The 26,892-nt window shown below is 42.9% G+C and overlaps 1 protein-coding gene across 1 annotated transcript; it reads left to right on the top strand.

Moving 5' to 3' along the window:
- The first annotated feature begins 7,840 nt into the window (after positions 1-7,840).
- On the top strand, positions 7,841-14,246 carry LOC122738301 (chymotrypsin-like elastase family member 2A). The gene is made up of 6 exons (XM_043980348.1): positions 7,841-8,160; positions 8,670-8,782; positions 10,027-10,205; positions 11,223-11,506; positions 12,930-13,093; positions 14,067-14,246. The coding sequence occupies exons 1-6, from the start codon at positions 8,079-8,081 to the stop codon at positions 14,244-14,246; spliced, it is 1,002 nt and encodes a 333-aa protein (XP_043836283.1). The 5' UTR covers positions 7,841-8,078.
- The last annotated feature ends 12,646 nt before the right edge of the window (positions 14,247-26,892 follow it).

Below are 26,892 nucleotides of genomic sequence, written 5' to 3'. Positions count from 1 at the left end.
ATTACATATATATTATATAGACCCACAAACACACACATATATGTGGATATATAGGGATATGCCCTTCCTCCAGCATTATTGAACCATAAGAAACTGTGAATATGGTTTTCGTTTTACTCCATTTCAGTAGAAATAGCATTAAGGAAGAGGCAGTATCTCTGCATTCTGCTGCACATTAAGGACTGTGGATCTCTTCCATCCCAGATGAAACGGAAACCTTCCTATGTCTTGTCTCCCCGAACAGAATGTGAGTTCTTAGAGAGCAGAGACTCTTACTTTTTTTTTTTCTCTCGAGGATTTAGCACAGCGCTTTGCCATATAGCAAGTACTTATATAAATGTTTTATTCATTTGTTTGTTCCTAATGAAGAATTCAGAGAAGCATAGGGAGATTTATAAGAACTGATACAGATTGAAGTCAGTAGAACCAGGGGGCAGCTAGGTGGCGCAGTGGATAGAGCACCAGCCCTGGAGTCAGGAGTACCTGAGTTCAAATCTGACCTCAGACACTTAACACTTACTAGCTGTGTGACCCTGGGCAAGTCACTTAACCCCAATTGCCTCACTTTAAAAAAAAACACAAACCACTTACTAGCTGTGTGACCTTGGGCAAGTCACTTAACCCTCATTGCCCTGCAAAAAAAAAAAAAAGAAAGAAGTCAGAACCAGGGAGACAATATATAACATTGATTGCAATGAGGTAAATAAAAAGACTTTTCTGCATTTCTCTCTCACTTCCCCTTACTGCACCACACCCTTTCTATAGGATTTCCCAACCTGGTTACATCATAGGGCCTCAGTGCATACTACAGCCAGAGGTCACGTTTGAATTGAGGTCCAAAATGCCAACTTAGTAATAAGTGGTAGCCCCACTTTATTCTTTTTCCCTTTCCCCAAGAGCATAATCTGGGAACCAACTGTTGATAGTAGGTTTAGATCTAGAAGGGTCTTTAGAAGCCATTGAGTCTCGCCCCTATCCCTTCCTGCCTCATTTTGCAGAGAAGGAAACTGAGACACAGAGTGTTGACTTTCCCAAGGTCACACCACTAGTAAGTGTCACTAGTAAGGTAGGATTTTCACAAAGTCTTCCTGATTCTAACTACTGTCTTACCCATTACCCTAGTGGTATCCAACTAAATAGAAATGGGGACCACTAAACTGTACATAGAGATCCTGGCAGCCCACATGTTAGAAAACCCGATTTCTCTCTTTTAAAAAATTAATAAACCAGCACATTACAATCTGATGGGAACTACATTTTAATCTGGTTTCGGCCACACCACGGAGTGCCCTTGTTTGACACCCCTGTGCTTCTTAACTCAAATCCTCTTGAATTTGGGTCATTGTGGGGGGTGGACACTCATCAATATGGAGACATTTCTTCCCAGGTACAAAAAACTCAATGACTTATAAATGGACAGATAATAATCCACCTGTTCTACCTTTGCCCATACCTAGCATTCCTGAAACTCAAGTTCTCAAGGCCCTGAGGAATATTGTAAGTATGGAAATTTTTCTGTAAGCTTCAGAGACTCTCATCAGGCAAGAAAGACAGTCGAGACAAGCCCTCTAGACAGAATACTTAAGATGTGGGACCAAGTTAAGAAATTCCCTAAGTGAACTGGCAAATTTTACTTGTACCTGTCTTAAGGGCATAACATCATTTCTCGTTTCTTTTTCTGTTACTTAGAAACACCCCATCTGAACATCATCCTCATGCTTGGTCCTTGGTGAGCTGACTTCATGCCTTGGACTCCTATTCTCTGGCAAGGGTTCCAGTGAAGTGGTACGTGGCCTGCTTGAGGCCCAAGATGCTGAGGAGAAATAGGACTTTATGCCTTTCTGCCCAGAATGATTTCAGTCCCTTTTCCTGTTGGTCTCTTTAAACAGAGGTCTGCTTCGTGGAAAAGGCCTTGGACCAAGGTGCTCTATTTGAGATTTATTCCATTGTGAACAGTGGACAGGGACAACAGCAGAGGATTGTAAACCTAGGGCTTGTGAAATTGTGTTAAAAAGATTTTGAAGGGGCAGCTAGGTGGCGCAGTGGATAGAGCACTGGCCCTGGAGTCAGGAGTACCTGAGTTCAAATCTTGTCTCAGACACTTAACACTTACTAGCTGTGTGACCCTGGGCAAGTCACTTAATCCCAATTGCCTCACTAAAAAATATATATATATATATATATATATATATATATAACTATTTCAATATAATTGGTTTTCATGTAATCCTAAGCATTTTATTTTATCTATTTAAAATATTATTCTGGTTTTTTGTTTGTTTTCATGGCAATGAGGGTTAAGTGACTTGTCCAGGGTCACTGAGAAGAAGTCCATGACACAAAAAAAGTTTAAGAACCTTTGCCTAAGGGGCAGCTAGGTGGCGCAGTGGATAATGCACTGGCCCTGGATTCAGGAGGACCTGAGTTCAAATCTGGCCTTAGACCACTGACACTTACTAGCTGTGTGACCCTGGGTGAGTCACTTAACCCTCATTGCCCCGCAAAAAACAACAACAACAAACAAATTACACACAGACAAAAAGAATATATCAAGAACCTTTGCCTAAAAGGCAGAGTCTCAGATGAGAAAGCTCTCTGGGATTGTGGCCCTCTCCTTGTCTCTCTAGTCCTGTCTCTCTGGCTCCATCTGTGTCTTTGCTTACCTTTGTCTCTGCATTCATCTTGATATTTTCTGTGATTTTTGTCTCTCTCCCTCTTTTCAGAAGATGTAGATTACCCGTTTTCTCACCTCTGTACAGATAACAAATCCTAGGCCCCAGGTAACAATAATAGCAGTAGTTAGCATTTTTAAGAGCTTTGTTTTTGGTTTTTGGATTTTGGTTTTGTTGTTCCTGAAGAAGACCATGACATTGTGACTTGCACTGAATTGGACTGACGTGAGGGAGGGCTGTACAAAGTCACCAACCTCACTCTCTCCTCCATGGTCATCTGGGTCCAATGGCCAGATATATGTCAGGATGACTGAGTAGGTATCAGATAGATCAAAGCACTTTTCTACGATGTGACAAAATACAGAACAGCTTCTTAGCACAGCTGAGATTTAAATTCCAGTCTTTTGATTCCAAATCGAAGGTTCTTTCCCCTGAACAATATGGACTATTCCTTGTTGAAGAAAGCGTGTGCTTCGGGCATCCTTTCCCCCCTATCTCCCATCTAGAGTGAGAAACAGCAAGAAATGGGTGTATGGTTTATTGAGATCTTGGGTAAATCTGAGAGCTGCTTGTAACCCATGGCCCAACCCCCATTGCATGAGGGGTTTCTGCTGCCTTCTTCCCTCCCCCCCAACTCCAACCCCTGTCCCCAGCTTGGGGGTCTAGGATCCTACCCTGGTTCACTCTTCCTCCACCTTCCCTTTAACAAGCAATCCTAGAATATTACCAGGATTGGATGTGAAGCTCTCTGGTCTGTCAAACTTGAGGGAGAAGACCATCAACTTTCTTGCCTTTTCTTGGAAAATGGGACAATATTTTCTCATCTCTAGCCTTGTGATCTTTCTTCTACTCTCTAAGATTCTTTAAATCTTACTGATAAAGAGCCATTCAACAACCACAAAAGAAAGTTTTTCTGGGTCTGGTCACTTGAACTCAGTGACCAGAGGTTCTTCTTACAAGTCACTTCCCTTTTCTTAGATTTCTATTCCCTGCGGGCTATTTCTCTATCCTTCAAGATGATTGTCCTTGAAAAAGAAAACCGAAGCAAAATAACTCAGTAATTCTGGTTTCTCCCCCTAAGATAATTTTAAAAGATCTTTTTATTATTGGCATTTTTTTTTCAGAAATTAGCTTATTCTGGACTTTGTGATAATCATTGATATTAAAAGAGAGCTCTTTTTGTATTTATCTTTAGTTATCTACTTGAGACAGCTGGGTGGCACCAGTGGATAGAACACAGGACCTGGAATCAGAAAGACCTGAGTTTAGATCTATTCCTCAGACACTTGCTAGCTGCCATACCCTGGACAAGTCTCTTAAACCTCTGTTTGCCTAAGTTTTCTCAACTGTGAAATGGGTATAATCATAGTACCTACCTTCAGGGTTGTGAGGATCAAATGAGAGAATATTTGTAAAACACTTAGCATGGTCCCTGGCATATAACAGACCCTGTATAAATGTCTATTCCCTTCCACCTTACCCTATTCTCACTTTCTACTTTTGTATATATTTTTGGAAAATTTGAGCTTGTGGGTTAGTTCTCTGTGCATTCACTCTGGGCTTTTGTTTGCATCAGCAAAGTTTTGTTCGTGAGAGCCTTTCTTTCCCCATGAGCTGACTTCCCTTGTAGAGTATCTGGCCGTGGGAACCTATCCATCTTCCCTTTGAGACCTATGAAGTTTGATTTCCTAAAATTTAGGGCATATATCAGACTTTTCCTTAAATCTATCCTCCCAATATTCTAGCCATTTCTATTTCACCAACTAGTTCCTTCTTTATCGGTCAGAATTGTTTTTATGGTTGTTGTTTGTTAAGTTATTTTCCAGAATGTTGGGCTCTTCGTGACCCCATTTGGGGTTTTCTTGGCAAAGGCACCAGAGTGATTTGCCATTTCCTTCTCCTGCTCATTTTATAGATGAGGAAACTGAGGCAAAAAGGGTGAAGTAACTTGCTCAGGGTCACACAGCTAGTAAGTGTCTGAGGCCAGATTTGAACTCAGGAAGGTGAGTCTTCCTGGCTCCAGGCCCAGCACTTTATCTACTGCACCACTTAGCTGTCCCATTTTTCCTTTGCTGAATCTGCTTTTTAGTGGTACCTGGCTTCACAGTTGTACCTGATATCTTTTCTCCATTGTCTTCCTTTAAACAGTAATCCCTCTTGTTTGCAAGCCTCTAGGAAAATCCTTCCTAGCTCTCAGAAGCAGATACTGCAGGAGAGGCATATCCATCTTTTGCCAGGAATTCATTATTCCTGTTTCTATACTGAGTTGCAGAATGCCAAATCTCATTCTCTAACAAACATCACTTTTTTAGCCAGCTGCTCACTTTCTATATCTAATTTTCTAATGTCCCTGCCTTCAATCCTTTGGGAGTATTCTTTGTCCTCTCCAGTCTTACCTCAAATGAATGAGTTACTAAATGGTAGAATTTCAGGCATCAGTGAAGGAGACATATTTGGTTAATGCCTGGCTTTTTCAGGACTCTTTAAGTCCCATGAGGTAGGTAGCTCAGTGCTTCTTACCAGGCAGTGATGGGAAAGGATGGTTCTAGGTACATCTGTGGTCCTAAGATAAGTACCTCCCAGTCTCATCACTAAAGGAACTGGCTGTCAGGATTCAGACACTTGACAAGCCTCAGACACTTGACACCTACTAGCTGTGTGACCCTGGGCAAGTCAATTAACCCTCATTGCCCCACAAAAAAACAAACCAAAAAGATTCAGCTTCCATGCCTTCCAGTGTTGGGATGGGAATAGCTGAGTTAGATGAATTCTCTCTGGGCCTCAGTTTCTCTATTTGTAAAATGAGGACACCTCTCTCTCTCTCTCTCTCTCTCTCTCTCTCTCTCTCTCTCTCTCTCTTACACACACACACACCCTTCAATAACTTTGCACTGAGGTAGGTGGGATGCTCAGTTTGGTTCAAGAAGGTCTGATGGGCTAGTGGAAAAATAAAAATAAAAACAGGGCTCACTCAGAATCAGTAGACATAGGTTGTACTTGGAAATGTATTGCTGAATAGCTGGGTGACCTTGGGCAAGTCTTAGAATCATAGAGCTGGAAAATAAGATCATAGTGACCTCTTTGTATTCTTACAGAATATATAGCATTTTAAAATTTATGGGAAATTTTCTTCACAACAACCACATGAAGGTACATAGTGTTATCCCCATTTTGGAGATGAGAATACTAAGGCAATAAAGTAACTAGCCCAAGATCACATGAGTGAAATGTGAACCCAATTCTACTTGTTCCAAATTCACATTCCATACTGTATTCCAGAACACTGAATTTGTAGTCAAAGAATTATAGATTTGTAGCCAAAAGAGACCTTGGAAGCCATCTGGTCCAGCCCAAGGTTATAGATGTAGGAAGCATCAGAGGTAGAATTTGAACCCAGGTCTTGTGACTCCACAGACCAAGCTCTTTCCAAATGGCCTGTATTTGAATCTTTATTCTGTCTCTTTATCTTTAGGCTCCCAGCCCAAAATTCCATGATCTAATACAAACCCTTTAGAGAAAATAGGGACCTAGGGGAAAAAAGGAATTTAAGGCCACTTGGCAAGAAGACCTAGAACCCAGGTCTCTTAACTGTCAATGCTCTTTTCATTATCCCATGGAGCAACTACTCCAAGCCCTAGTCGGCTAACCATTTAAATCAATGGTGTCAAAATCAAATAAAAACAGGCAGCATGTTGACTTAGAGAACCACAAATTAACATTATCTATGTTGTATTGTATCTGGATTCATTTTGTTTTAATATGATCCCAATTACATTTTTTTTTTTAGTGAGGCAATTGGGGTTAAGCGACTTGCCTAGGGTCACACAGCTAGTAAGTGTTAAGTGTCTGAGGCCGGATTTGAACTCAGGTACTCCTGACTTCAGGGCCGGTGCTCTATCCACTGCACCATCTAGCTGCCCCTCCAATTACATTTTAATCTGGTTCAGGTGGTACTCTGGAGGCTTGTGGGCCACAGTGAGCTGGGAGAGGTGGGGCAGGGAACATGTCGAACACCTCTGATTTAAGAGGGAATACCTGCTGTGAAGTAAATTACTTAATTTATGTCATAAATAACCAGCACAACGAATGGCTCTCTGGGAGAGGGAAAGAGGTGCATGCATACACTGGGAAAATAGAAGCAATATAAAAACAAAAGATAGCAATACAAATTTTTTAATAACTTCCAACACAATAAATACTCAGATTTTTTAAAAAAATTTTTAATTAATTTTTTTTTTAATTTTAGTGAGGCAATTGGGTTAAGTGACTTGCCCAAGGTCACACAGCTAGTAAGTGTTAAGTGTCTGAGGTCGGATTTGAACTCAGGTCCTCCTGACTCCAGGGTCGGTGCTCTATCCACTGCGCCACCTAGCTGCCCCAAATACTCAGTTTAAAAACAAACAAACAAACAAGGGTCAGCTAGATGGCGCAGTGGATAGAGTACCCGCCTTGGAATCAGGAGGACCTGAGTTCAAATCCAGCCTCAGACACTTAACACTTACTAGCTGTGTGACCCTGGGCAAGTCACTTAACCCCAATTGCCTCACCCCCCCCCAAAAAAAAAACAACCCCAAACTTGGTGATGATAGAGTCCTATGTAAATGTAAGACATAGTGATAGAATTCAATAGGTCTCTGAGCCCTAGTAGGGCTGGGTAAGATAAGCTGTGTATCACAGGACAGGATGAATTATAGTGAACAGCATTTGTGTTAGCCATAATGATAGCTAACATTTACATGGGGCTTATTACGTTCCAGGCACGGTGCGAAGTGCTTTACAAATATTATCTCATTTTATATCCTCAAGGCAATCCTGGGAGGTGGGTGCTATTATTATCCCCATTTTACAGATGGGGAAACTGAGGCAAATGGAAGTGACGTGACTGGGCCAAGATTAACAGCAAGTAAGTGTTTGAGGTTGAATTTGAACTCAGGTCTTCCTGACTCCAGGCCCAATGCTCTTATCCATTCCACCATCAGTTGCTTCCTAATAGACAGCTTGGCCTAAGGTTTTAGACAACTCAGGGTTCAGAGAATTTGAACCCCATGTGCTGGAGTTCTTCACCACAAAAGGAAACAGGAGCCAGATTTCTAGTGGCTCCCTAAGAGTAATGAAGGGCATAGGTGGGTGGGGAGGGAGTGGATGGGGTGGGGTGGAGGCCAGGCTGTTACTCTCTATTCTGTTGGTCCTTTCTCTGGGCAAAACTGCTGATGGCAAGTCCTGCCCGCTTGTGTGCCTTGCTACTGTGGCAGAACTGCTAGCCCTAGGCAGAAGCATCCAGGCCCAAGCTGGCATCGGTCATGCATTGTTCCAGCCAGTTCATCAGAACTGGAGGCCTCAGCCCCAGGGAGGCAGAATATAAATTCTCCAGCCCGCACTTCCCATAGAACAAGGCCGTGCCTGGTCATGCATTTCCCGGCTCTGCTGCTCCTTTCTGCCCTGCTATCACCAGCCCATGCAGTGGCATTCACCGGGCACCTGACCTTGGGTGAGTGAAGGCCTTGGTCTCCCTGTGTCTATGGGCTGGTATTGAACCTCAGAGTCCCACAGGTGGTGATTGAAGAGAGGAGCCTAGGGGCCTGGCCAGGTCAATTCCAGCACAATGGAACTGTTGTCCTAAGTCCTGGGCAGCAAGCTTCCCATGACGGGCGAATGGAAGCTGTCCCTGACAACCAGGCAAGGCCTTAACTTCCATAAGAGCCTACAGGGCATGGGAGAGGAGGGGTGTAATATCGGGGAGGGGGGGGGCAGTGACTGTAGGTTCTGTCTAGGAACCAATCCAGACTCCTGCGGGTGAGGGAGAGTCAAGGGAGTATGAGTTCCCAGGAGAAATTGGCCATTTGTCATTTCATCCTGAACTCTTATCACTGTTCCTTAAAGCAGTAATCTCAAGTGTTCCTTCCCTCCTCGGAGCATCAATGAGATGGGCATTGGGGAAGGGGCTCTTCCCACTGGGACACTGAGGCCACTGCAGTGTCCTGTCCCTCCTCCTTCCAGACTGGCCCCAGGACTGTGGTGTGGCCCCATTCTACCGATCCAGCTCTGCTGAGAGGATCATCCAGGGCAGTGAGGCCAGACCTCACTCCTGGCCTTGGCAGGTGTCCATGCAGGTAGGACGATGCCCTGGGACACTCTGGCTGCAGAGAAGGGTTATGGGTCGAGGGATAGGGATAGGACCTGGGTGCTTTCCTTCAGGGGCTCCTCACAAGAAGAGCTTTGCCCACCCTGACCCCCTGGTCAGCACCACTCTCAAGGAGGGAAGGACAGAGGGCCATTCCCCCATTAGTAAGTAATGTCTTGAGTTGGTCACCTGAAGATGTGACCCCTGACCTCACAGCAGCTATATGGTCATTTTCTGTCCCCGACACACCTATGAACTTTAACTCTGTGAGGTTAAACTCATAGTAGAAAGCAGAACGTTTTGGTATTTGGAGAAAGGAAGTCCTAGTCCCCTCTACTAGCTATTTTTTGAAACCCCACCCTCACCCACCTTTTACAAGGATACTGGTGAACACTTTGACTTTAAACAAACTGAAAAGAAGAAAATCCAAATTTACCTAAAAGATAAGTTCAAGGAAGGATGCTTTTTTTTTTTTTTTTTGTGGGGCAATGAGGGTTAAGTGACTTGCCCAGGGTCACACAGCTAGTAAGTGTCAAGTGTCTGAGGCCGGATTTGAATTCAAGTACTCCTGAATCCAGGGCCAGTGCTTTATCCACTGCTCCACCTAGCTGCCCCAGAAGGATGCTTATCGCATAGGAGCTCACTGCAGGGTTTCTTTATGCATTAAACAAAATCAAAATTAAAAATTAAACTAAAATAAAAATGGAGAATCACAAATAGCATCAGGATTTGTTTTTTGGAAAGCATATATTTTGGTATTGTGAGATATTCCTAAGTACCAGAGGTCATAGAAAGTAAAATAAGTGCATTTAAAATAGAATTTGATGCACACATATTTGATTTAATTTAGTTTACAGGAACTCAGCTTTTAGATACATACACCCTCTTCCCATTTTCCTAGAAGTACTTTTTTTTTTTTTTTGGTGAGGCAATTGGGGTTAAGTGACTTGCCCAGGGTCACACAGCTAGTAAGTGTTAAGTGTCTGAGGCCGGATTTGAACTCAGGTACTCCTGAATCCAGGGCCGGTGCTCTATCCACTGCGCCACCTAGCTGCCCCCTAGAAATACTTTTGATTGCTCCTTTTCCCCTTTCTCCATTCTCCTCCCTTCTTCCTCCCTCCCTCCTCCCTCCCCAGATGTTAACTACCTTCTCTCCATCTCCCATACCTTCATGTTCCTGTGAGACATTATTGGCCAAGGAGAGGGAGGCTCACCATGGACTCTTGATACACAAAATGTTTCAATACCCTAGGAAGAGGGTGTTCTATACTGGCCACAAACATACTGGGGCATCCTCTCTCTTCTCCTCACTCTCAGGCTCGAGTCCAAGGGAGCCACAGGTTTGTCCATGTCTGTGGGGGGACCCTGATCCATCCCAGCTGGGTCCTTACTGCAGCTCACTGCTTTTCTGGGTAAGTGGGTGTTTCAGATGAGCAGGGGGATGGGTGGGGGAAGAAGCAGATATGGGGAGTCCCTTCTTGCCTAAACTAGAGAGGTTAGATTGGAGGACATAAAGACAAGTCAGAAACTTAGGCATCATAGAATTGAAAGCCAGAACGGGTTTTAAAAATCATCTGATCAGATCCATTCATTTTACAGGCAGTGAAACAGTCCCAAAGAAGGCTTGGCCATAGTTACACAGTAATACATTGCAGTACAATCTCTTAAACTCAGGTCTTCTGACTGCAGGGTGATCATCCTTGCAGGGTGATGTTAGATGCATGTTTAGAACCTCTGAATTATGGAGAGGAAGTGTCCCTAGAATCCCTTTGATGTGGTAAATAAACTCTGTGTGGTTACTGACCCTCCTGGGTGTTTTGTATTTTAAAAGAGGAATGGGGTGGGGGGCAGCTAGGTGGTGCAGTGGATAAAGCACTGGCCCTGGATTCAGGAGGACCTGAGTTCAAATCTGACCTCAGACACTTGACACTTACTAGCTGTGTGACCCTGGGCAAGTCACTTAACCCCAATTGCCCTGCAAAAAAAAAAAAAAAGGAATATGGAAAAGGTAATGTTTAACTGAAAAGCTGTCTTCAAGAGCAGATTTTCTGAATCCCTGAGTCCTTAGGTTGGGGAGATATTAGGAGCAAGATGGTCCGTCCTTACCAGCACCTCTCAAGACTAGGCCGTGGCTTACCACACCCATAATACCTAAGAAGAGGGCCTCCTCATTATCTCTGGGCTCAAACTGGGAGAAGATCCATATCTCCTTGGGTCAGGGAGGGTGATGTGGTTGGATCCACTGGGGATTTGGATTTGCTTTCTTGCCTGATGGAGGATTTCTTCCATATGGCTCTGAGGCCTTCCCTCCTTGTCCTTGACCTCGCTCCCCACAGCATTGTCACTACAACTCCCTCCGTGTGACCCTGCATCCTAACCCAACCCCAGTGCTGGTCACGGCTGGGGCTGATCCCATAACCCCATCTCAGGGGGAAGATGGATGATGTCTCCAACTGGCGCATTGTGTTGGGCAAACACCGGCTCAACCAAACTGAGGCAATGCAGAGAGTGCACCTCGTGAAGCGAATCTACCGGCACGAGCACTTCCACTACCCGCACCTCGACCGGCTGAACCACGATATTGCTCTGGTGCGGCCTGTTCATGACATCCCTAGTAGTCCCTACGTGCACTATGCCTGCCTACCTTCCCCTGGAGGCCCTGGCCTCAGGCCTGGACAGCTCTGCTGGGTTACTGGCTGGGGAGGGACCCAAGGTAATTACACTGGGAAGAGGCAACTGTCCTCTCTTGCCTGAACTATTACAATCACCAGTCAAAAACATTTATTAAATGCCTACTACATCACAGGCCCTATGCTAAGCACTAGGGATACAAAAAGAGGCAAAAGCACTCAAGGAGCTTACTGTCTAATTGGGGGAGATGGCATGCAGACAAATGTATGCAGGATAAATCAGAGAGAATTTACAGAGGGAAGGCACTGGAATTAAGGAGGTTTCTTTTTTTGTTTGTTGGGGGTTTTTTGCGGGGCAATGGGGGTTAAGTGACTTGCCCAGGATCACACAACTAGTAAGTGTCAAATGTCTGAGGTTGAATTTGAACTCAGGTCCTCCTGAATCTAGGGCCGGTGCTTTATCCACTGTGCCACCTAGCTGCCCCCAGGCACTGGAATTAAGATGGGTTGGGGAAGGCTTCCTAGAGAAGGTGAGATTTTAGTTGGGACTTTAAGAAAGTCAGGGAGGTCAGTAGTTGGGAAAAGATAAGGGAAATCATTTTGGGCAAGGGGGACAGCCAGAGAAAATGCCCAGGATTAGGAGAGGGAGGGTCTTGTTCCTGGAACAGCCAAGAGGCCAGTGTCGCTGGAATGATGATTAATTGTCTAGAAGTAAGGTATAGGGGCAGCTAGATGGCGCAGTGGATAAAGCACCAGCCCTGGAGTCAGGAGGACCTGAGATCAAATCCGACCTCAGACACTTGACACTAACTGGCTGTGTGACCCTGGGCAAGTCACTTAACCCTCGTTGCCCTGCAAAAAACAAACAAATAGAAGTAAGGTATAAGAAGATTGGAAAAATAGGAGAGGGCTACTTTATAAAGGGTTTTGAATGCTGAACAGGGTACTTTGTGTTTGGAAGCAATAGGAAGCTGCTGGAGTTTATTGAATAGAGGGGGAGCAGAATGACATGATCAGACCTGCATTTTAGGAAAATCACTTTGGTGACTAAATGGAGTCTGGATTGGAGCAGGAAAGACTTGAGAAGGAAGACCCAGCAGCAAGGGATGAGGTGATAAGAGCCTGCCCCAGGGTGGTGGTAGTGTCAGAAGAGAGAAGACTGTGTGAGAGATAATGAGGAATCCAGGATGATGCCTAGATTGTGAACCTCCACAGTATTAGGGAAGGATTAGGGGGAAAGATAATGAGTTCTGTTTTGAACATATTGAGTTTTGGAGTTGTGAGATTGGAGGTCAAGTAGATTTGAGACTCATCAGCATAGGGACGGTAATTAAATCCATGGGAGTCATTTTTTTTCCTGCCTCAACTCATCCCTTCCCACACCCCTCCATTGCAGGGTTGTGGTAAAAACTTCTTAGAGCTTAATCTCATTCGAGGGGACTTTCTAAAGCTAGGCAATATGTGGGGCAAGTAGGGCTGCCCCGATTATCTGTCTGTTTCTGACAGGTGGGGCGGAGAACTCAACTTTATCTGATGTTCTGAACCAAGCCCAGCTGCCTGTCATGGATTTCACTACCTGTCAGCAGGAAAAGGTCTGGGGAGACAAAGTAAGCCCAACTATGTTATGTGTGGGCTTCAGAGACGTCCAGGGGTCCCCTGCTGCATGCCAGGTAAGGAGGTAGAAAAGAAGCAGATCTTTTCAGACCTCCTAGAGGTAGCCGATTTCACTTCTTCCAAATCCTGAGCCCAAGGCAATGCCTGCACCTATAGTACTGTACCTCTCCACCCAGAGGTCACGAGTAGTCACTGCATTGCTTAGAATTCTGACATCTCCGAGTATTGTTTACTGGGATTGTTTATTGTGATTGTTATGTAAACGGTTCACATCTTTTTGCTGACTTCATATCTTCTCCTTTCAAAATAGGATTCAGTATACCAAAATTCAACCCACATCCAACTTTTTTGGGGAACATTCAGCTTCATTTATATCATTATTGGGCTTTGTTCTGAGGCTTCCATGGGAGCAGTATTTTTCCCAAGGTTATGGTAAACAGGATGACATCCTGGGCCTTGGACTCTCTTACCACTTCCCAACCCTCTCTGTCACATATTGGTGGAACCCAGGGATTGGACAGTTACTCCAAGAGTTGCCAGTCCTTTGAAAAACAAAAGGTTAGGGGCAGCTAGGTGGCTCAGTGCATAGAGCACCGGCCCTGGAGTCAGGAGGACCTGAGTTCAAATTCGGCCTCAGACACTTAACACTTACTAGCTGTGTGACCCTGGGCAAGTCACTTAACCCCAATTGCCTCAAAAAAAAACCCCAAACAAAAACAAACAAAAGTTTAATCTTTATTAATGAACTTGTAAATTTTCTTACTATCACCTAGTCTCTTTTGTTCCCTTGGCATTCAATGTAAGCTGTTTTCTTCTGTTGGATGGGGTATAAGGGTAGTGAATATACTGGCTGATTTGCCCCCTAGACTGTGCTACCCCACCCTATATCCCTAAGTCCTGTACCCCTTAAAGATATCCTTTATCCCTCGCACATAAAATAGATGGACTAGGACAGTGCCCTGCATAGCTAGCCTCTTAGTGGGCTAATCATTACTCCCCTAACTGAACTCTCTCATTGGTGTTTTCCAGGGAGACTCAGGGGGCCCCTTGCTTTGCCAGATGGGAAGGAATGAGTGGGAAGTCCACGGCATAGCCAGCTTTGGGCCTGTTGGCTGCAGAGCTGAGAACAAGCCCAGCGTCTTCACCAGGACTGCTTCCTACAGGCCATGGATTGAGGCCACCAGAATCCGTGATTTTTTCTTCTACTGAGTCCAAAGGGATGGCATATGGGTGGTCTGTTAAAAGGCCTCACCCTGGTCAAATAAGGCAAACTCAGGAATAAGACAAAAGACTTTATTAACACACTTAACGAAGCTTGCTGTTGAAGTAAGACCTGCCTGGAATTCAACCTGCACTCTGCTTTTAAAGACAAGAGTAAAAAACTCCCACATAAGGGCATGACAATCCTAATTAGTACACATTTCAATGGGGAGATGGGATTCATGCTGTCTCAGCACCTTCCTTACTATAGCATCCTAGGGAGATAGGATTAGTATGCATATATGCCACCATTTCAGCAAGCTGGCTGCCCCTTACCCAAAGTCTAAAGGTCATGAGGTCACTAGACTGACCACACAGTGGCTGACTTGGCACAATAATCCCCCCTTTGGTGCTAACCATACTCATGGTATAGCACCACAATCAGACCTATGTGGCTCTTCTTTGCTCAACTGCATCCTCCTAAGCTCTGTTGCTTGCAATTTGGGAGTTGGTTTGGGAATCACTGCTTTGTACCCAGGGAGGCATTGTAAACACAAGCAACACATAATCCCTACGGGGACATACAAGAGAAAACCCACAAATAAACATTTCTGCCATGAGAGATTTGGGAGTCAGGAGGTTAGCCATTCCCACGGGGACCAGGGTTCCTTCCCATCCGCCTGAAACTTGTTCTGGGCATTCTGAACCGAGCCCATATGGGTATGAATATCATCAAAGTTGTCAGGAGCCCAGGTGTATCATTTCTGACCTATGAGGGTGTATAGCCTTCCCCTCACTTCCAGAAGGAAATCTAGACTCAGCTTGTTTTATAAGGCCACAGTTCCAAGTACATGGACCTTAGTATTCATGTCCTCCACTGCTCCTATGGTTTCATTAACAAATACTTGCAAAAACGTGCTCATTTTTTCCAGAAGCACCAGACTGTGTCTAGTCCTACATGTAGCTAAGAGGATGGAAAGGGTGTATTCAGACTCATTCACTAAAGGGAGAAGTGTAGCAGAAACTTAGATGACTGCATGCTTCTTCACAGTGTGTGCTAGGAGGCAGGGTAGTGGTGGGCCAGAGGCCAAAAGCACCCACCCCAAATCACACCTGCCCATCCAATTTGAGGAGAGCCAGTAACACCCTTTTGTGTTACACAGGAAATAAAATCCCTGTAGAGCTATCCTAAAAGAAATGTGTGCCAGGTTTCTCCGCTAAAGAAAAATTCTCAGAAGGCCCTTTCTATCCTGAATGCTCATATTTCATTTCAGGGATGGGGTATAATTACATCCTATTTCCTGACCTTATGTCCTGTTTCTCTCATAGCACAAAACTGGTGGTCTGACAATCTGTCTCAAGCTCAAAGTGGGTGAGAATTGTGAAAGGTTAGTAATCTTCCCAATTAAAAGTGAATTAGTGGGAGGACTCATTCTTCAAGCTCATGGCATTTCAATTTGGTTTATTTTGTATCTAGGTTAGCCTTATTGATGGCAAAGTAATAATCGCTCAAGTTTTGGATGTCTGACCCCAGGCCTACCAGGGGCATCTCTTCCCCCAAGAACAGGGGTCATGAGCACATTCCCAGCAGCCGGTCCAGTTAAAGGCATGGCTGGTGTGTTGGATCTAATGCGCATGTGTATTGAGCTCTTCTGTTTCCCAACCCAAGGGTGCAAAACAGAGTATGAAGTGCAAATAACAAATTCGTGGTAGATAACATGTGAGGGATTAGGTCCTAATTATCAGGGTCAAACAAACAAGTGGCTGAGGACCATTGATTGGTATTGGGGTCCTTTCTCAGCTTAACTGGAACTAGGGGCTGGTCAGGACTTGCTTCCTCTGCTGGGTTGAGGTCAGTCATGGCAGGATTCACCCAGGAGTGAAGTATCCACGGGGTTACTTGGCAACCTTGGTGGCATCTGGATGGTTGTGAGAAATCTACCTAGTGACTCAGTTGGTCTCTGCACACCAAAACATATCTGTAGTCCCTAGATTTTGGTTGTTCAATAAAGTCAGTCTGCAGGGGAAATAAAATCCATTTGTGAGGGTTTGGAAAGCAAGTTCATCTACTTTTTTCTCTTCGCCCTCTTTTGTTACAGTGAAGAGTTAAACAAGAAAAGAAGTGAGAGTCCACAAGGATGGGCCTCTGCGTAAACACCATGGGCAAATCATGACTAGCAGCCTTGTAAGACAAGGGCTTTGGTATCAGTGCAAGCAGAAATGGTCAGCAACTTACAGAAAAGGTAATAGTCCGTAACACACACAGAACTAGTAAAACAATCAAATTACAACAAGTCGAATAAAGAAACTCAGTATAGCTTTAGTTTTAAGGGTGTGAAGTCCTTTGGCAACATCTATGATCTTTGGGAATCTAGCAAGCACGTCCTGCCATCTCCCAAACAGCTGCATGGACCAGGGTAGGTTTGTGGAGGCATTTTCTTGATCATCTCCAGGTTCCAGGTCACTTGTGGAATTCTCTAGATAACGTTGCCAGAGCCTGCTAGTGATAAGAACCAGTATAATTTAGTAAAATGTGCCAAAAATCTAATTAGATTGGCCTTCCAGTAATTAGTTTATGAGGTGAAAATCAGTTAAGATCCTATGAATCTAATCCTATTAACAATAGGGCTATAAGAAGAACACCAAATTAGGAACCCATAATTCACCTGAAACTTAAGAGAATTTTGGTTTTTACACAGCACTTGCTTTCTATCTTTACCTAACCCTGTATCTGATAGGGACAATGCCATCAGCAGACCAAAGGAAGTAGCTTCTTTTTTTTTTTTTTAAAGCCCATCAGGGCCTGACTTAGAAAATGGACCCTTCTGTTCCTTAATATTATCAGATAGAGACTTCAAAATAGAAAAAAGATGATTTTAAAATTTCTTTACTACTATTATTTTTGGGGTTTTTTTTTGTGAGGTGATTGGGATTAAGTGACTTGCCCAGGGTCACACAGCTAGTAAGTGTCAAGTGTCTGAGGCCGGATTTGAACTCAGGTCTTCCTGAATCCAGGGCCAGTGCTCTATCCACTTCGCCACCTAGCTTCCCCTTCTTTACAACTATTAATGCAATTTTTATATGTGAAATCCCTAATCTAATTTTTAGAATTTATTACTAAAATATACTCAAAGCCTGAATTCTCCATTAGAAACATTTGAAAGCCAATCACATATGTGTACATATATATGCATATATGTATACTCATATGTACATATATATCCTAGTCCTCAGATTTCTAATAGTCTAATCTTGATGCTTCCTCCAAGTTTACTACTCCATTAAATTTAAAAACAAACAACCACCCTCCACTGTATTTTTATCCTATCCCTCTCTTTGAGGATACACAGACATAGACACACACACACACACACACACACACACATACATATTTGTTCTCATATCATCTTGAAAGAAGATAATTTAAAGACCTAATATTATGCATGAATATATAACTATTATTAGCAAGTGGATGGTAAGCTTAAAACTTATTTACTTAGTTGCTTAAGAAGAGCCAGCTAGGTGGCACAGTGGGAGGATCTGAGTTCAAGTCTCACCTTAGACACTTACTAGCTGTGTGACCTTGGGCAAGTCACTTAACCCTCATTGCCCCCCCCCAAAGATATGGAATTGACCAGAAATTAAAATTAAAAACAGTAAATTTTCATACTTTCATCCTATTGTAGTAACTTAGATGTTTTAGTATTAATCTATTAATTAATAGATTTAATATTGTAATGGTAAAAACTCCTACTCTTCATCTACATTGATTATGGAAATTTGCTATGAAAGAAAAAAAGAGGTTATGACAATATCAAGACTTTTTTTCAAGGGCACAGAATGATCTGACAAGGCACAACAGGGGAAAAACTCTTAACTCTGCTTTCAGGTAAGAATTATAGTTAATAGCCAATAATGCTTCTAAGTTCCACATTATTCACAGGGTATCACAGTCAAGCTCAGAATTAATCTGGTGGGAAATTTTCATGTTCAGAAAGGAAATAGCATAATGAAGAAAATGAGGCAAGAGGATCCGAACTTTGTCTATGCAAAGTTGTCCCATCAATTTTACCAGGCACTGACACCCACCTGTAGCAGTTCACAGACTGCATTCCCTTTGAGCAGAACATGATACTCCTTTGAATTGTGGACAATTCAGACAATCATACCTGAAATTAATAACTCAGAACAATATCAAATTACAGCCCTAAGAGATTTTATCCAAGATAGGTTATTGTTATTTTTCTCATGTTATTGCAATAACAATGAACAATGAGCACATATATGAACATCTTATCCTCCATTTATAAATTAAGAATAACCACATTCTAGAGTTTCACACATATGATGAATACCTGGTAGTTGACTCAAAATCCCCCCAAAATGCTGACTACAGTAAGCCTCCAATTCCATATTGCCTATAACTCCCGAGGCAAAAATTAAATTTTTGGATTTAAATCTTTTGGTCTGTTATTACTAAGTTGACTCCAAGACATAGTTTCAATACATTCTGTTTATCAACAGGTACAATTTCATAATTTTCCCAAGTAATAGTCAAATAATCTATCAGGCAAAACTTGATTTTTATTGCAAGCAAACTTGTAAATTTTCCTACTTTGACTGGTCCTAGTCTCTCAAACTTCACTACTTTAATATTTTACAACATGTTGTCAGCAGGACTGATAAGACCTTATGATCTTGCCAGAATAGAAAGTGCTAAAAACTTCACAGATAAGGTCAATTTATGAGGTCTTTGCTACTTCTTCCTCCCAAATAGTAAGTTGTTATTATCCATTTTAGAGCAAAATATACCCAACTGAACACTGAAAAGTTTTCAAACATCTTGATCACATTCAAATCCAATATACAATACTTATGTTTAATAAAAATAATAATAGCTAACATTCATATCAAGTTTATCATGTGCCAGGCAATGTGCTAAGCACTTTATGATTATTATGTCACCTGAACTTCACAACTACCCTGGGAGGTAAGTGTTATTACCATCCCTTTTTACAGATGAGGAAACTGAGGTAAACAGAGGTGAAGTAATTTAAGTTTCTGAGACTGGATTTTAATTAGGTTTTTCTGATCCATGCATTTTCCAAGCATGTTGCCTTAATGCCAAATATCAAGAAACCGAGGGAGGAGGGGAACCAGGGCTGAAAGAAGTCTGAGCATCCTGGGCCAGGCAGCAGCAGCAGCAACAGCAGCAGCAGTAGCAGCAGCAGCAGGGGCTTGAGCCCAAGATGGTTTCCCATCCCTATCCCCCTCCACAGGCCCAAAGGATGGGGACGGGGGTTGGCAGGGGGCCTTAGGGAGTCAGTTTCAAATCGGGGCATCCTCATGCCCCACCCTGGGAGCCACACAAGCTCACAGGGTGCAAGTGTCCTCCGAGACACAGGGAAGCTGGTCAAATGTATTTTTTTGTTTGTTTTATTTTTTAGTGAGGCAATTGGGGTGAAGTGACTTGCCCAGGGTCACACAGCTAGTAAATGTTAAGTGTCTGAGGCCGGATTTGAACTCAGGTACTCCTGACTCCAGGGCTGGTGCTCCATCCACTGTGCCACCTAGCTGCCCCCAAATGTATTTTTTAAAAAATGTTTGCGGGACAGTGAGGGTTGTGACTTGCCCAAGGTCACACAGCTAGTAAATGTCAAGTGTCTGAGGCTGGATTTGAACTCAGGTCCTCCTGAATCCAAGGCCAGTGCTTTATCTACTGCGCCACTTAGCTGCCCCCAAATATATATATTTTAATTAAGTTCTAATTTACCACAATAATCCCAATAGGAGAACACATCTCACGGAAAATGAGAGCACATTATAATTTAATTTCAGGACAAACGTCAACCAAATCAAGTCTGGATTTACAGTTACAAATGGTAACGTTCTAAATCTCAAATTTTTCCAAGGGCCTTAAGTTCCAATTTTAGAGTCCACTGCTTTTAGTTAACTCACTTTCAAAGATACTTGGTGGCAGTCTCACATTCCCCAAGATGCTCTAAGAATTGGGACATACCCTTCCAGGGGTCCTTCAAGAACAGAGATTTTTGTATGCTATACTCAAATAATTTAATGTTGCAAATTCACTTCTATGGTTTCCATTTGATAAATGTTATTTACTTCTTGAGTTGCATAGTCTATTTCAATTTAGGTGACTTAGGTACAAGTTTACCTAAAAGATTAAATTCTGTCAAATCATTTCAAACTAGCTTTAGTTCTTATTTTGTAGTAGGTAAAATCAACTTCTACCAGAACAATACATCTATTGCCCTCTAGGAAGGGGAGAGAGGTGTGTGCTGTTTGTACTTAATCCTAGCAACAAACCTCCAAAAGCCACTAAAATGCTTTAGGAATTACCGTAATTGGGGAATTCACAATAAAGATATTACATTTTAGTTACAATTTTTAGTATCTAATTAGTTTATAACTAATATAATTTCTACAAACCAGCAAAAAAGATTTCCTTCCTTTTTGTCTGTCTTAATCTCTGCAATCTCCAATACAGCCAGAGTTGTGAAAGCTGAGAGAAAGAAAGAATCTCACAGTTTTCCTACTTATCTCCCACTGAAAGTCTAATCAAAAGATAAGCAAAGGGGGTGGCTAGGTGGCACAGTGGATAAAGCACCGGCCTTGGATTCAGGAGTACCTGAGTTCAAATCCGGTCTTAGACACTTGACACTAGCTGTGTGACCCTGGGCAAGTCACTTAACCCCCATTGCCCTGCAAAACACACACACACACACACACACACACACACACACACACACAAAAGATAAGCAAGGGTAAATCCCTGCTGAATATTATTAGTTGGGACAGCTGCTTTGAGTTTCCATTAGTCCTCCCCATCCTTCTAAATTCGCTTTTTGTGCTATCTCACAATTCTTATGGGCAGTGAAGTGTTCCCCTCCAAAGTTCTCCAAGCTAAGAGGATCTTGTGCATGACAGAGAGAGAGCTTCTGAAGTGGAAGCCCCAACAAGCCCACCTCACTGCCTGCATGGCCTCCTTCTGATTGGACTCGGTACTGAGGAACCTTTTCTGCTTGAAAGTCTCACCCCACCGAGCCAATAATTCATTTGCCTAGCTTCTAGTTTTTCAAGTCTGGTTTTTAGCATGTGCAGCTGACAGTAATCCAAGGTCCTGTATTTTTCTGGTCAAATTTGTTTCCCATAATTATCTAAGTACCAAGTCTAGTCTGAACTGAGCTCTATTGCTCGGGGTTTGGAAATTCTCAGTGAAACAGGCAGTTTTCCCTCATCCCAAGCTTTTGACAGCTTGCCAAGGCAGGAGTCAGCACAAGCTCTGCCCTGTCCCAATTCCATATTGATACACTAGTATCTCCTTGCCTTGTGGCAGTGTAACGTTGAACAAGACCGTTCACTCACTACTGTACTTCCAGCGTGTGCCGCAACTTTTCTTCTTTCACAAATGAGAAAGAATCAGTTTTGACTTCAGGATCTATCTAGTTCTCCTGAGTTTGGGAAGTATATTCATGGCTGACTGACTGCCTGGGGAATCTACTCTGACTCGATTTCCAGAGGTGGAGTCAGAGGGTGGACTCACCCAGTGATAGCCTTCTGAGTGAGTGGCTCCTGTTTGGCTCATCACATTTGTTAAAAGAAATCTTGGGGTGGCCTTGCCCTGATCCAAAAAGGCAAATTCAGGAAATAGGACAAAAGAGTTCAACAAGCCAAGGCAGTTTGCAGTTGAAATGGGACTGGCCTTGAATACAAACTGCACTCTTTTTTATAGACAGGAGTAAACAACTTCTACATAAAGGCAAGACACATTTCAATGAGAAGATGAAATTAGTGCTGCCTCAGGTCTTCCCCCTATTAAAGCATCAAAGTAGATACAGCACTGGTCCTGGAGTCAATAGGACCTGAGTTCAAATCTCACCTCAGACACTTACTAGCTGTGTGACCCTGGGCAAGTCACTTAACCCCCGTTGCCCTGCAAAAAACCCAACAACAACAACAAAACAAACCCCAAAACAAAAAACAAAAAAGAGAATGAAAGACAAACAGCAACAACGATTACAGCATCATAGGGGAATGAGATTAGTGCACATATATGCCACCATTTCATGAAGGCTAGCTTCCTGGTACCCAAAGTCTAAAGGTCATGAGGTCACTCAGACTGACTCTACACTGGTAGCTAATTTTGCACAGGGTGATGGGAACTGAAAGAATACTCAAAGATGATGGGGTTGAACTTCACTCAGTGATGGAACCTGTGACAATTAAAAAAATCTGAGAGACTGAGTTTATGGGAAAATTAAAATGAGTTTTATTACCTATTTCTAGAAGGCAGTCAACAAAAACAGGCTCATGTCCCCTCTGTATCCAAAGAGAATGAATCTTTTGAACCTTCAATATTTATGATGTCTTTTGAAAAAGGGGTACACCTGAGGCTGAAAATCTATTCAGATTGCTCAACAAGAGCAATGAGTCTTCAGATGCGTGACTTCTGGATCACCCAAATCATGACTTAAGGAGACTTACCAATTTACATAACACCTGTCTGACAAAAGTTAGAATTAACATATCCCAGTCCTGTCAGAGCAAACACAATGAGCAGGAATGCAACCAATTAGCCCAAACAAAATACTCATAACAGAATAAGAAACAGAAAATTTAAACAACACAATCTTTAAAAAAAAAAAAGAGCTTCCAAAGAAGAGGGAAATTCTTAGGACCAGATGGATTTACAAGTGAATTATATAAAATGTTTAAAGAGCAATTAAATCCATTGTTACACTTTTTTTCCCATAAAAATAATTTTTAAAGTGGCCTTACCAAAGTTTTCGGTGAGACAAATTGAGGTAAATATTGTCTTGATACTAAACCATGGAGAGATAAAGCCGTGAAAGTAAACTATAGACCAATATTTCTTTTTTTTTTTTTTAGTGAGGCAATTGGGGTTAAGTGACTTGCCCAGGGTCACACAGCTAGTTAAGTGTCAAGTGTCTGAGGCCGGATTTGAACCCAGGTACTCCTGACTCCAGGGCCGGTTCTCTATCCACTGCGCCACCTAGCTGCCCCTAGACCAATATTTTTTTTTTTTTTTTTAGTGAGGCAATTGGGGTTAAGTGACTTGCCCAGGGTCACACAGCTAGTAAGTGTTAAGTGTCTGAGGCCGGATTTGAACTCAGGTACTCCTGACTCCAGGGCCGGTGCTCTATCCACTGCGCCATCTAGCTGCCCCTAGACCAATATTTCTAATGAGTTTCGATGCAAAAAAGTATTGGCTGAAATATTAGCAGAAGCCACAATGACTTTAAAAAGATTATACGTTGCATACACGTTGAATTTATAGTGGGAATGTAGGGCTGATTTTATAGGAAAATTATAAACATAATAGACCGTTTAAGAAAAACAAATTACATTGTTATAGTAAGATATGCTGAAAAAACTGAATAAAATATAACTCCTCCTTATGTTAAAAATATTAAAAAGTATAAGAACCAAATAGATTGTTCCCTAATATGATAACCAACAGCTAATAATAGCCAACATTTATATAGTGCTTACTAGTGCTAAGCACTTTCCGATTATTATTTCATTTGATCCTCATAACAATCCTGGCAGGTAGATGCTATTGTTATTCCTATTTTATAGATAAGGAAATTGAGGCAAACAGAAGTTAAGTGACTTGTCTAGGATTACATAGCTAGTAAGTGTCTAAAGCCTAATCTGAACTCAGGTTTTCCAGACTCCAGGTCTGCCACTCTATAAACTATACTACCTAGCTTCCCCATGAATATTAATAACATACATTTATTTATGTGGCAATTTGCAGGTACAAAGTACTTTTATATGCGATCACATCTGATCATACTGTAAAACTCTTAAAAACAAGAGCTAATATTATTTGTAATGAAATGCTAGAAGAGTTTCCAATAAGATTAAGGGTAAAGCAAAAAACCTGCTGTTCTAGAAATGTTTAGACAAGAAAGCGAGAGGGAGGAGAGTGTGTATATGTATGCACCCCTAGGTGGTAAGCAATCAGGTACAGGCTATACCAGTGCAATTAGTTAGTAGCAGGACTTGAAGCTTCAATTTTGGGGTATCAGTTTACACATCTACAAAATAAGGTCCCTTTGAGCTCTAACATATTATTATACCAAGTACCTGATGGAAAGTCTCCTTCTCCCCTCCAGCTTTCTTAACTTGTGTAACAATGATTGCCTTTCTGCTCTGGTTTCTGACATTTTTGTGGATTATGGATTCGAGGAATCAAGTAAAATAGTTGGAAGAAAGCTGGGTGGCAGAGGAAGGGGAATTGGATGGACCTGAAGCTTCCCTGGTGACTAGAGTCAAAGCACTTGGAGATGGCTTTGCCAAATGAAATGCTGACTTGGATTTTTGTAACCCTGTGTCTGGGCTCTAGCAGTGAGACCCTGGGCAAGTCATTTCACCCTGTTTGCCTCTGTTTCCTCATCTGTAAAATGACCTGGAGAAGGAAATGGCAAACCACTCCAGGATCTTTGCCAAGAAAGCTTCAAATGGGGTTAGGAAGAATCAGATCCTACTGAACACAACCATACAAGTGCCTTCAATTTTAAGACCATCTGATCCTTCTCCACCCTGTGTGGGGAGGGGTTTTCCTAATGTAACATATTATTTTCCCTCATTCCTCACTCTCTGGCCTCAGCCCTCCTTTGTTTAGATTCTGCTTTCTTTTCTCTGGGAGCAAGCGGATAGAGAGCTGGCCCTGGATTTGAGGACCTGAATTCAAATTTCACCTCAGATACTTACTAGCTGTGTGACCTTGTTGTCCTGATGTATATCTTGCTACTGTATCCAGATGGCTGTGGAGAAGAGAGTGAAGTTGGTGACCTTGCACAGCCTGGCCTCACTTAAATCCAATTCACTGCAAGTCTTGACATCACCCAGATATCACCATCCTCTTTGAAAAGGAAGGACAGCTTCCTTTACTAATCCTAGTAGATTGTGGTTCACAGTTTATCTCCAGGAATGATAATGGGGAGGAAAAGGGAGTGTATTTATTTTAGAGAAACAAAACATTTCTTATATAACTGGAAGGAACTTGGGGGAGATTTTTTTCTGAGCCCTTAGGACATATTTTCCATATTTAGCCTTCAGAGCTGGAAGGGCTTTTAAAGCTCAAGTCTAGTTTAACCCTCTCTTTTTACAAAAGAGGAAACTGAGGCCCAGAGAGTTTAAATGACAGGCCTGATCTTGCACTGATGGTGCAAGTTGGGTATAAAAACCTGGATTTGAAGAGGTCCTGGAACCTGGTCTTCTTTCTGCAGCACCTCTCTCCCTCAAATTGTCACCTGAAAACTGAATCTTAGATATCCCTCTACTATAGAGTTACTTCAGACTTTAAAGTAAAAGTCTTTTTTATCTGGCACAAGGGAATATGGCAGGAAGATGTCTAAACTTCAACTTCTCCGGAGAAGCAGATTGCTCCTCAATCAGCCAGAGGAAAGACAAAAACTTTTAGAGGGGGATTAGGGGATACTCGAAACTGAAAAATTCCAGCTGTTGGGGAGTGGGGGTGCTTGAAAACAGTTGGAACTACTAGGTTATCGTCACTACTTGGTTTTAGTCATGTAATAAGAACATCTGGGTCCCAATTAGACTCCTGCTATAAATTTCAAGGCACCTAATTTCTGGGTACCCTTGACGTATCTGCTTCACTATCTGGCTAAGTGCTCTGCTTTTCCAGGGGAAGAGTACTCTCTAACTGACCCCAGTAAATTGATCAACAGCATTTTTTTTTTCTTCCAGTCAGAGTATCCTCCTCCCTGTCAGAACGTCCTCTAACTAACTGGACCCAGGCCTACTAGGGCTGCCACTACTAAATGAACCTAGTTACCCATCCTCCACTATGTAGGCGATAGTTTTAATTCCTTACTTGTCCAATCGGACAAGTGGCAATACTAGGAGGTGCTTTTCTCACTACGGGCAGGCAGGCAAACAAAATAGTATTTCCGCAGATTCTCCCTGGATTCTGCTTTATACATATGTTATCTACATGAGCCTTCTTCTCTGTCTCAGTTCCCTGAAATGTGAAATGAATTTGAACCCTGACACAGACATTGACGCACACGCCCCCTCGGCAGCATCCAACTTTACTAAATAGCTGATGGCGCGCTGCTGTTTGGGGCTCATTTGCAAGAGGACCAGTGACATTACAAGGTGATGTCTTGGCTCATTTGTGAATATGACTTAAGTGAGGCAGAGCTGTGCAAATCCATAAGCTTCCCTCTCTCTTCCTGAGCCATTAAAGTCCAGTGGCAAGACAAAAGGTCCGAGTACTGGCGATGAGTTGGGGCAGTAGATGGCCTTGGTGTCTTCATGTCCGACCGACCTCTAAGGGGTCAGCAGCGCCGCTGCGTCCGCCTTCGTGGCTGTTACATCCGCCCACTCCTCCAAGGGACCTCTTCCCGTGCTTGGGATGGACACCCATGGGTTTGAGGCCTTTCCCTCACTGGGGTTTAGCGGCATGGCCGCTACCCCCGCTACAGCTTCTTGGAGCCACAGGTGAGGGCGGGGTGCAAGTGGACCCCGAAGGCATAGGGATGCGCAGCCCTGAAAAGGGTAAGCCCTCACAGCAGGTGCTAGTCCTCCCTGAGCACCGCACATACCCAGGGGAGCGCTGTACTGCAGGGGCAGAGGCGAG

Source organism: Dromiciops gliroides, chromosome 2 (assembly GCF_019393635.1).
Source record: "Dromiciops gliroides isolate mDroGli1 chromosome 2, mDroGli1.pri, whole genome shotgun sequence".
Taxonomy (NCBI): domain Eukaryota; kingdom Metazoa; phylum Chordata; class Mammalia; order Microbiotheria; family Microbiotheriidae; genus Dromiciops; species Dromiciops gliroides.
Note: the sequence above shows the minus strand (reverse complement) of the source record. Positions and strands in the feature narration are given on the sequence as shown.

Bases quoted from the DNA above. Each gene is read 5' to 3' on its own strand.
- LOC122738301 (XM_043980348.1), top strand. From the start codon at position 8,079: ATGCATTTCCCGGCTCTGCTGCTCCTTTCTGCCCTGCTATCACCAGCC. The intron at 8,161-8,669 runs GTGAGTGAAGGC...TCCTCCTTCCAG, and splicing joins CACCGGGCACCTGACCTTGG to ACTGGCCCCAGGACTGTGGT. The intron at 10,206-11,222 runs GTAAGTGGGTGT...ACCCCATCTCAG, and splicing joins GCAGCTCACTGCTTTTCTGG to GGGGAAGATGGATGATGTCT.